This window comes from Vulpes vulpes, chromosome 14 (genome assembly GCF_048418805.1).
Source record: "Vulpes vulpes isolate BD-2025 chromosome 14, VulVul3, whole genome shotgun sequence".
Taxonomy (NCBI): Eukaryota; Metazoa; Chordata; class Mammalia; order Carnivora; family Canidae; genus Vulpes; species Vulpes vulpes.
Genome location: NC_132793.1, coordinates 131,755,157 through 131,766,614, shown reverse-complemented (window position 1 = coordinate 131,766,614; position 11,458 = coordinate 131,755,157). Strand labels below are relative to the sequence as shown.

The window sequence follows — 11,458 nt, the reverse complement described above, 5'->3', positions numbered from 1 at the left end:
CTCATTTGTAAAATGGGGATGATAACCATGCCCGTACCTTAACTTTCACAGTCACAATGTGTAAACCTGCAAAGCCTACGGAGCAGTAGCAGGCGCTTTAAGTAAAGAAAGCCCTGTGCTGGGCTGGCTTCCACTTCCCCATCGCCGGCTCCTCGTAAGCCCCACCTATGTTGAAATTCTACAGACGCCGTGTTTCTGATTACACGGTTTTCCCCGATCCGTGCAATTATCCTGGTTGCCGCCTACACTCCTGTACCTTGCCGGGACAACCCGGGCAGTCCGTACTGCTTCGTGGCCCCCCCTCCCCCCGACCCGACCCCGGGCCGTGCCCCTCCCCCCTCCCCACGCCGCCGCCGCCGGCTCCGCGCAGCCGCCCCCCGCGGGGCTCCGGGCTCGCGGCCACGCCCTCGGGGCGGGGCTTGGGCTCCGCGCAGGCGCACTGCGGCGGCGCCGCGCCTGCGCCGTGGCGGGGCCGAAGGAGGCGGGGGATTGGTATGCTGCGTGCGAGTGTGTGAGGGCGGAGGCGGCGGCGAGCGTGGTACTACGGGCCGGGCCGGAGGGGGCGGGGGGATGCGCCGCGGCGGCGGCGGTGGCGGCGGCGGCGGCGCGGGCGCTGGGCTGCGGAGCGGAGGCGCCAGAGCCGCGGGGCCCGGTCTCGCCGCCGCAGGAGCGCGGGGGTCGCGCGCGGCCTGAGGACGCCGCACCTTTCCGCCCTCACCTTTTTTTTTTTTTTTTTTTTTTTAAATAACCGGAACCAATGAACGCAGCCGGGACCGGGGCTCCGGAGGCCGCCGGTGCCGAGGGGACCAGGCTGGCGCCCGGCAGGAGCCGGCGTCCGCGGCGGCGGGGGCGGCCCGCGGCGGGCGGGGCGGGCGGGGCGGGCGGGGGGCCGGCGCCCGGGGCTCCTCCGCGCCCTCACCCCGCCGCGGCCCGCCCGGCCTGGGCTGCGGGGCTGCTGCTCGGGCTGCTGCTCGGGCTGCTGCTGCTCGGCGCGGCCGACGGATGCGACCTGGCGTCCCGGCAGCTCCGCGGGCGGCGGGCCTCGGGCGCGGCCGCCGCCTCCTCTCCCGCCGCCGCGGCGGCCGACGGTCCTGCGCTCGTGACAGGTGAGGGCCCGGGGGCGGCGGGCGGCGGGCGGCGGGCGCGGGACCCCGACCCCGACCCCGACCCCGACCCGGGAGGGGCCCCTGCTCCAGCCCTGCTTCAGCCGCTGCTGCTGCCCCTGCTCTGCCCCTGCCCCAGCTCCAGTCTCTGCCCCAGCTCCAGTCCGAGCCCCAGCCCCAGATCCAGCCTCTGCCCCTGTCTCTGCCTATGCTCCAGCCCCTGCCCCAGCTCCTGCCCCAGCCCCGGCCCCTGCCCCAGCTCCTGCCCCAGCCCCTGCCCCGGCCCCAGCTCCTGCCCCAGCTCCTGTCTCTGCCCATGCTCCAGCCCCTGCCCCGGCCCCTGCCCCAGCTCCTGCCCCAGCCCCTGCCCCAGCCCCTGCCCCAGCTCCTGCCCCAGCTCCTGTCTCTGCCCATGCTCCAGCCCCTGCCCCGGCCCCTGCCCCAGCTCCTGCCCCAGCTCCTACCCCAGCTCCAGTCTCTGCCCCAGCTCCAGCCCGAGCCCCAGCCCAAGATCCAGCCTCTGCTCCTGCCCCAGCTCCAGCCCCTGCCCCAGCTCCAGTCTCTGCCCCAGCTCCAGCCCGAGCCCCAGCCCAAGATCCAGCCTCTGCTCCTGCCCCAGCTCCAGCCCCTGCCCCAGCTCCAGTCTCTGCCCCAGCTCCAGCCCGAGCCCCAGCCCAAGATCCAGCCTCTGCTCCTGCCCCAGCTCCAGCCCCTGCCCCAGCTCCTGCCCCTGCCCCAGCCCCTGCTCCACCCCTGCCCCAGCTCCTGTCCCTGCCCCTGCTCCAGCCCTTGCTCCTGTCCCAGCCCCTGCCCATGCTCCAGCCCCTGCCTCTTGCCCCTGCCTCTGCCCCGGCTCCAGCCCCTGCCCCTGCTCCAGTCCCCCTGCCCCTGCTCCAGCCTCTACCCCTGCTCCAGCCCTTGCTCCAGCTCCAGCTCCTGCTCCTGCTCTTGCCCCTGCCCCTGCCCCAGCCCCTGTCCCTGCCCGACTCCCGCTGGACGGATGCGGAGCCGGGCGCCCCGACGCCCGCGCCCCGGCCGCTGCCTGGTCTGGGTCCCCTACGGTCGCGACGCCTTTCTCCTCCGCCCCCACCCCGACACCCCGCCCTCCACTGAGCCTCTCGGCGGCGGCACTAGCTTCTCCGCCCCAGGGTCGGGCTCCCCGGTGTTCCTCGCTGGGCAATGCAGTGGTTTCCCTTCCGTGCTGCAGAAGAGCCGAGCCAGCAGGGTCTGCAGGGTACTGGGCTGATTTTTTTTTTTTTTTTTTTTTTTTTAAAGCTGCTGGAAAAAGTCAGCAGCAGCAATGCGGTATTTAGTCGGCCTGTGGTGCTGCTTTTGCAGAGGCAGCTGCCAGCGAGTCGTACAGGTTCAAAGCCCCGCTGAGCACGGTGTCCCAGGGGAGGCTGCTAAAGAGGATTCTTTGAGAGCCATAATACCTAGTGGTATTAGTGGTTCCGTGTTAGTAGGCGGAAATCTCTAAGTTTAATGTGTGTTTTTTGAAGGGTGGGAGGAAGGTTTTAAAGGATGGGAAGTATTTGCTGCTGGGAGCATCGCTGGGTGACAAAGGGTGCAGGAAAGCTCTTCAGGTAGCCAGAAATATGCCTTAAAACTTACCAGGTGCAGGATGTTCAGGGCTCGTATTTGAGCGGCACAGTTCTGACCCAATGCACCAGCACTTTTGTAATACAGAACGTTCTCGAAATTATCGAAACCTTGCGAACATGTTTGGTAAGGTCAGATAGAAAACCGAATCGCCTTAAAGCCTTCCAGTGTCATGTACAACTGATACGTGTGGTTTGAGTAATGATTGGGGAATCTTGAGACGATTTCTTTTGGAAAAGTAGTGGAGCTAAAGTAATGTTCCTTTTTTTTTTTTCCTTCTTACTGTATTTTTAAGAGTAATCGGTAGATCTTCTACATTGCAAGATGAAAAAGGAAAACGTGAAGGGGAACGAGATGACCTGTCATTAATCTAACCGAAGTGATGATAGTGCAGCAGTCCTCCGAAAGTTACTAACAGCTGCTTTGAGAAGTGCTCCGGGAGCTATATTCTTTTTGAAGCAAAGCAAATTCTCTGGGTTCTATGACAGAGTGTTTACTGTTTTAGAGAGCCGGTGGATTTTGTCAAGCTCTCTGAAAGTTGTGTAGAATATAATGATCCAAATATTTAACTTATTTTACCCTGAAGCATACCTAGCTCTTTTAAAATGAAACCTGAAACATCAAACCAGTCACTGGGCAATTAGGATACAGTGACTACAGAATGAGGAGTATTAGGAGCACAGTATAGTTTGAGAGAATAGCTGGAATGACTTTATGCTTTAGTAGTCTGTATTCTCCACCTACACATGTGGCAGAGAAGAGTGAAGAACAGGGATCATTACAAAAGTAGCAGGATGAAAAACTATAATTGTGAAGTTTCAGGAAAATAGCAAGATAAACCTGACTCTAAAGGTTTAATGCCTCACGCAGGAAGGGAGGGAGGAGAGGTATTTGGGCTTCTGGGAGGTACAGGAGCATGACTCTCGGTTTCTTGAGCAGAAGAGTTTGATTAATAAATAATTGGCTAATGCTTTATTAGTATGTCATTGGTAGGGCATGCGATTCAGAAAATGTAGTGTTCTTTAACCAGTAACAATACAGTGTATACTATGTCGATTATAGCAAGGAAATTGCTTCAGGTGAAATTTTTAGTTAACTTTATAATCCTCTTTGAAGATCTAAATTTCTCTGAGTTATGTATGGCGTCGTGAAAAAAGAAAGGTGATTGTGATTGGATAAAAAGTCTGATCACAAAAAATGAGTTTGTGCTGTAGTGCTTTAAAATAAGTGTACAAAAATAATATTAACTCTGGAATTTATTTTTAATGTTCTTATTCTTTCCCTTTGTTGGAATATTAATTTTTAACAAGTTAAATATTTCCATTTACAATTTAAGATTATCAGACTACACATATGCAAGTTAAATTGTGGTCATTTTTAAGAAGTTTATGTAAATACAGTCAATAGCACTGGTACCTGGGAAGTGGTAAATTGACGTCTGTAATAAAGGTGGAGCATGTTGAAAATTCCTGAGCAATATATATGCTCTCTATAAGGGCTCCTTCCTATTCCTCTGATGGTGTGAATAGTGTTCTTTAGTTATTTCCACCTGGAAATGTTGCAATCACCCGTGAACATAATATATTATTGCTATTGTATACTTTAGGAAGTAGATTGTACTTAGAAAATACTGCGTTTTCATATTTTGGGCAGTGTTAATGGAGAGAAATGGGATAGAGAGTGTTAGTAACAAAATTAAGCTATATGTGAATTTTGAAAGTGGAAAATTCTTGAGTATTCTGAGAGAGGAATTGATCTATGGCTCTGTATTAAAGTTGTCACTTATCTGTGAGTATTCTTTTTTTTTTTTTTAAGATTTTATTTATTTATTTATTCATGAGAAGGAGAGGGAGAGAGAGGCAGAGACAGAGACACAGGCAGAGGAAGAAGCAGGCTCCATGCAAGGAGGGAGAGAGAGGCAGAGGCAGAGACACAGGCAGAGGGAGAAGCAGGCTCCATGCAGGGAGCCCGATGTGGGACTAGATCCTGGGTCGAAGGTGGTGCTAAACTGTGAGCCACCTGCGCTGCCCATCTGTGAGTATTCTTAAGAGCTCTGAAAGTGACAGCCAAAATCACGTCTTCTCTTTTCCTCTACAGATTGGTATTTTTAATACTTCAGGGAACATCATGAGTCTGCCTCTTACTAATAAGATGTAGAAAGCATTCTTTTCCACTGAAGTTTGCCTCTCAAGAGTTTTACTTTCAAGGTTTAGTGTGTTTTAAGAATTAATTGCCCTTAAGTCATCTGTCACATGCTTAGTTTTGAGCAAGCAAGTGTTCTTCTAAAGAGAGAATGAGATATCCTCAAAATAAATGGACTCACTGTCATAATGAGTATTGGTTTATGTTTTCCTTTTTTATATTACGTTTTCAGAATTGAGTGTGCAAATGGTTGATAAGCTGAAACCAATATTTATAATGCTGTGTAGTAAAGGCTTAAATAATATGTTCATTTATATATTTAGGGCTCTGGCTTTGAAAGCGATCAGAATTTAAAGCAAGTTAGGGCTTGGTGACTGAAAGTTTGCTGATTACAATCTAAGGCAGTAGTTTAATAATTCAAAGCATTAATTTCTTTTTTTGCCTAACAAATTTAGATTCAGTGACTTGCTCCTAGTGGAGAGTGATTGATCTCATCCAGATATGGTTTCTGAGAAATAGTTTATGAAAGGGCAAGGAAAGAGCAAAGAATATACACACACAAATATGTCATGTGTATATGTATTTATATATATATCACAGTTCTTTATTCTGGCAAAATGTGCAGAATACAGTTGACCTTTGAACTACAGGGTTGGGGCACCAATGTGTGCAGTTAAAAATCCAAGTATAACTTTTGACTCCTCCAATCTAGATGCCCAAGGTAAACAATTGACACATATTTCATATTTGTATTATATATTGTATTCTTAAAGTAAGCTAGAGTAAGGAAAACATTATTAATAAAGTCATGAGGGAGGGGCGGCCGGGTGGCTCAGCGGTGGAGTGTCTGCCTTCAGCTCAGGCGGTGATCCCGGAGTCCCGGATTAGGTTCCACATCGTGGAGCTTGTTTCTCTTTGTCTCTCATGAATAAATAAATGAAATCTTAAAAAAAAAAGAAAAAAGTTCATGAGGGAAAATACATTTATAGTATTGTACTGTATTTATAGAAAAAATATGTGTATAAAGCAAACCTTTACAAAGGTACAAAGTTTAAACCTACAGAGTCCAAGGGTCAACTGTAACTGAAACATTTAAAACATGTTTTCTTATAGGTAGTTGTTTTCAGAATTTTTTAAAACAAGTTTTAGCATCAGAAATGTTTGCTTTATCTTTTTTTTTTTTTTTAAAATGAATGCAACCTTCTTTAGTGCCTCTATAAATGTTTACTATAATACTTTTTACTAGTTTGGTATGTTATTAGGAATATAAAATATTTTAGAACGTGTCTTTTGGAAGTATTAAAATTTCAATGGAAACTTAAAATATTAATTTGAAGGTACACCATTTAGAAAGAGCCATTCCATTCATTAGTGTTAAACACGTCTATGTGGTGGGCGTTTGTTAATTTAGATGAAAATACTTCACACGAGCATGATTATCATTGTAAAAAGTCTTAAGGTTGATTTTAAATATCTCACTTTGCTTACCTACATTTACTTAGCAAATATTGTCACTTTTTTTTTTAATTCTAACTGGTTTGAGTGTAGTTATTTTACAATGAATTATAGTGTTAATGTTTATATTGTGGCAATAGTTAAGCTCACAGTGTAGTTCACATAGTACCGGAAACCATTATTCCTCTTTTTTTTTTTTTTTTTTAAAGATTTTATTTATTTATGAGAGACACAGAAAAAGGCAGAGACACAGGTAGAGGGAGAAGCAGGCCCCGCGCAGGGAGCCCGACGCAGGGAGCCCGACGTGGAACCCGATCCCAGGACTCCAGGATCACGCCCTGGGCTGAAGGGAGGCACTAAACCACTGAGCCACCCGAGCATCCCATTATTCCTCTTTTTGTGAAATTGCTCTTTCTGAATTTAGCTTCTGATTTCCTTTTGATGGCTAGGTCTTCTGCTGTATTCTCTTTTGCCTTCCCAGGTAGTTATCATTACTAGTTCTTTTCTTCATCAGTATTTGGCCATTGCTGTAGGGGTTTGTTTGTTTGTTTGTTTCTTTCTTTCTTTCGCTAACTACAGGATTAAAGAATCAACTCATACATGTTTTTGATCTAGTCTATTTTGAACACTTAAGAATTAGTAATCTTACTGGTCTGGAAACGTTGCTTTTTTTGGGAATACCATGGTAGAACTGATTGGTCTCTGTTGGGAATCCCTGCATAGGAATAATTTAGAGGGTCACTTGGAAAAATGAGTTTGGGATTTAGCATAACTTTAGCAATAGGAGGAGCCACACAGGAATTCTTTAATTTGCTAAAGGCTTGCTTTGTGATTGAATGCATACTAATGTTTTTAGATTAATTTAGACTTCTGAGTAACTATGTCAAGCATTGTGGATATTGGCCTACTCGTTGATAATCGGTGTAGGATACTCTTAAGATGATGCTTGGGGATCTATATCTATGTAAATGGTAGCTAAAGTATAAACTGGTTAAGCTAATGTTAAGATAAACAGTCAATAATACGATTAGTAAGCCCCTTTTGGTATTCACTAAAATTTGGACTTTATCTTATTAAGAACCAGCAGATTTTATCAGCCAAACCATTTCCCCCCCAAGATTTATTTATTGATTTATTTGAGAGAGAAGGAGAGAAATAGACTCCCTTCTCAGCATGGAGCCCAACCTGGGGCTCAATCCCATGACCCTGAGATCGACCTGAGCCGGAATCAAGAGTTGGATGCTTAACTGGCACCCCCAGGTGCCTTTCAGTCAAACAATTATTAAGCACATGCACAATACCATATAGTAGGAATTGGAAAGAATACACAAAAGAGAAAGACAATGAGTGTGCCTATTGGGAATAGTAGATATATTTATTGAACTATTACTAGCTGTCAGTATTGTGCTAAGTGGTTTATATATCACTGTTTTTGATTCTGACATTAATACTATTAGAGATAATCCTGCTGTAATCTTCATATAAATGTTGGGGAAACCTATGGAGTAACTTAAGTGACTTACTGAAGGTCATACTTAATAATTAGAGTCAGAGATTGACCTGAGTTTCTCTGCTTACAAAGCTTTGATTCTTAACTGGTATGTTGTATGCATCTTTGCACACAACTAGGCATAATAATGAGACGGATTGTGATTAGTACCAAAATGGACTGCAAAATGTTGGAGAGAGGAAAGCTATTAGGGAATATTACTTAGAGGAGGTTCTAGGGTTTGAGTGGGATCTTGATGTTAGATAGGGACTTCTTGTGGAGATGAGTGAAAGATCTTTCTGGGAGAAGGCATGTGCAGGCATAAGTAGTTAATTAATAGTTTTCTTTATAGTTAAGCATAGAGTGTATGTAGAGTAGCGGGAAATGCAAGGAGAAAGAAGGCTCAGGTCAAATTATCGAGGATTTTAATATTCCTTAGTTTGTATGCTTGGTATTGAAATGTCAACACATTTAACACTGGGGTACTCAGCCTTGTGCAGGAGACTATGGGAAATGATGGTACATTTTCTTGGTATATCCATTTTACTAGATCGGGAAACAAATGATTTATTTGATAGTAACTTAAAACATTTAACAGTACTGAATGTTCATATGTTATGGAGAATACAAATTTAATTGTTAAAGTAAAACAAAAGGCTTGAGGTATTTTGGCCTTTCAGAGTGTTTTGTTCATAAACTTAAAACTAGTAAATCTATTTTCTTGTTGGGTTGGGAAACACTGTAGTTTTTGAATATGGAAGTGACATGACTCTGTGTTTGAGAAAGTGAAGTCTGAATGGTTAGAAGTGAGGAGATGATAGAAATGAAGAGGACAGTTAGGAAACTGAAGAGAAGTAAAAGGTCTTGAGAATTTCAGTCATGAAATTATGGCTATGAAAATGTTTAGAGGAAATTTTATTAAATTTGCTTTATTGTTAGCAATCTAGAGGGAAATCTAAGAAACAAAAATTACCTTTTAATATTAAACACCTAGTGTTTGTAGAATGACTTATTTAAATTGGTGAAAGTCCTTGAAAATATGCAAGAGGAATGTAGTTTTAGTATTCCTTATTTTATTTTTATTTTAAAGATTTATTTTTTTATTCATGAGAGACACAGACTGAGAGAGAGAGGCAGAGACATAAGCAGAGGGAGAAGCAAGCTCCTCTCAGGGAGCCCGATATGTGGGACTCAATCCCAGGACCCTGGGATCACGACCTGAGCTGAAGGTAGGTGCCTAACTGCTGAGCCACCCAGGCATCCCTATTTTTATTTTTTTAAAATATTTTATCCATTTATTTAGAGAGAGCCAGAGAAAGCGAACGTGCAAGTAGGAGGAAGGGCAGAGAGAGAGAGAGAGAGAAAGAGAGAGAATCTCAAGCAGACTCCACAGAGTGAAGAGCTAGGTGCCTAACCGCTGAGCCACCCAGGCATCCCTATTTTTATTTTTTAAAATATTTTATCCATTTATTTAGAGAGAGCCAGAGAAAGCGAACGTGCAAGTAGGAGGAAGGGCAGAGAGAGAGAGAGAGAGAGAGAGAGAAAAAGAGAGAGAGAGAGAATCTCAAGCAGACTCCACAGAGTGAAGAGCAGCTCCACAGAGTGAAGAGCTGGTCCCAGGACCTTTAGACCATGACCCGAGCCAAAGTCAAGAATTGGGCACTCGACCAACTGAGCCACCCAGGCGCCCCTAGTATTCCTTGTGTTAAAGTGGATGTTTGTTCTTAACAATGGATAACTGTTTCTGGATTGACTTAATACTATATTGTATCAAAGTTGAATTTTCCCCACCCCAGCTCTCTTTTGAATAAGCAGTGCCTAAAAGTATTGGCATATTATTTGTTTCAAAATTAACTTTTGAGTTTCACATGTGAATTTCAAACTTGATCCTTAGGTGATGATTTCAAATTTGTTCATTTCCTTATCCTTCTAGATCTTTATATTAGTAGGTATTAGATATTTAGTCCTTCTTGACAGTTTCTAATCCTACCTTCAGTAACTGTTTTCCTTGACTGGTTTTATTGTTGCTAATTTTAAGAGTAGTTCTCTCTTGTCTCTGTCCTCAGTCTTGTGTTCCTCTAGTCTAGCTGAACATTTCCTCCTCACAGAACTTCATTACTAGGAAAGTTCTAAATTGGGGGTGGGGAACCCCAAGCCAATGATTGACTTAACTTTTGGCTTTATTTCATTTGGCCCTTGAGGTGATACTGCACAACCATCATAGCTGCAGTCCTGAGAGTAATTTCCTTTCTGTTAGGCTGCCCTCAGTCACACAGTGTAAAGTGAAACAACTTTAGGAGAAAGGCTAAGATCAGTTGTAGAATGCTAAATAGTGGCTGTTCAGTGTTTTCTTTAGGCGATGGTAATTCCCCTCACCCCAGAACCCACAGTGTATTAGAACAGTTAGTTGGACTAACATTCATTTCAGAACTCAAGCATCTGTCTCAGTGTTTCTTGCAAAACGAATTTGTCTTTATGTGTACTTAGGGATTTTGGCCTCTTTAACTTACTTTTACCTCTACTTCTCTACCTCTCTTTTCTCTACCTCTCTCTTTGATCTTCCTAAACTTGCCAGTATGTGGAACTGAAATACTTCAAAAATGATTTTACTGAATTAAGTACTGGGTTTTTAATTTTAGAAGTAATGGAAGTGAATCTGATTTATGTGATTTAAAAAATGTTAAACAACCTATTTCAAACCCCTACAGTAACAAAACTGATTTGTAGTTGTTGATTAAGTGATTCTCAATAAGTAAAAAAAGTTTTTTTTAAAACCTTCACTTGAAATATTTATCTGTTATATAACATATGGACATTTCACAGATCCATGTTATTGTGTTCATGGTTTCTTTCCTTTTTAGAAATATCTAATGTTGAGTAAACAGATAATCTTAATCCTCCTCCTCTATTCCTATTTTCTAGCAATAAATCTGTAACTTTTCCATTAATGGTACGTATATAATTTTTCCTGTGTCTTTACTTTCATCTTCAGCGATTCTTTCTATTTTGTTACACACATTCAAACTGTGTTAATCCTTGATACTTATTTCTTCTGGGTACCAAATTAAAAAAAAAATCTACTTTAAAGTTGAATAAAACTGGGGGTATAGGTACTCTGATATTTTTTGAGTTTTTTTTAAAAAGTATGCCCTGTGATGTGCAGCCAGTATTTGGTTCTGGGTCTGTTGAAATAGATCCTAAAAAGAAGTATAGAGGGTAAAAGTCAGAAAGTCAGACTATGGTGACCATGTGTGCGTGCATGTACATGTGCACATAAAGCTTTAAACGTTAAAGTGATTGTTTTGTGGCAGATATGATGCAAGGAACTGGGGATATAAAGATGCTGAAATTTCATCATTACAAGAACAATATAAACTTGAAAATTGCCTGAGAGTGTACTGCATAATCTAAAAAAAAAGAATTAATGTGGTATTTATTTTTAAAAAGGGAACCTCTGTGGCAGCTTATCTAGTAGCAATTTTGCATTTACTAAAAATACCTATTAGAATATCTATTAGAAATTTAAAAAAAAATTATTCATGAGAGAGAGAGCGAGAGCGAGAGAGGCAGAGACACAGGCAGAGGGAGAAGCAGGCTCCATGTAGGGAGTCTGACATGGGACTGGATCCCGGGCCTCTAGGATCATGCCCCAGGCTGAAGGCAGTGCTAA

At 44.3% G+C, this 11,458-nt stretch overlaps 1 protein-coding gene across 8 annotated transcripts in view; it reads left to right on the top strand.

Moving 5' to 3' along the window:
* The first annotated feature begins 427 nt into the window (after positions 1–427).
* Positions 428–11,458, top strand: part of STIM2 (stromal interaction molecule 2) — a 144,050-nt gene continuing 133,019 nt past the window's right edge. For 2 of the 8 annotated variants that reach the window (XM_072737936.1, XM_072737934.1), the window contains exon 1: positions 428–492. Coding sequence is in view for 4 of the 8 variants with exons in the window: in XM_072737929.1 (XP_072594030.1) it covers positions 758–1,106 (349 nt within the window). In the remaining 4 variants the exon portion in view is untranslated. Of the gene's footprint in view, positions 539–698; positions 1,107–2,204; positions 2,338–11,458 lie in introns of those variants that run through there. The other 6 variants (XM_072737932.1, XM_072737931.1, XM_072737935.1 and 3 more) reach the window with 5 other exon arrangements.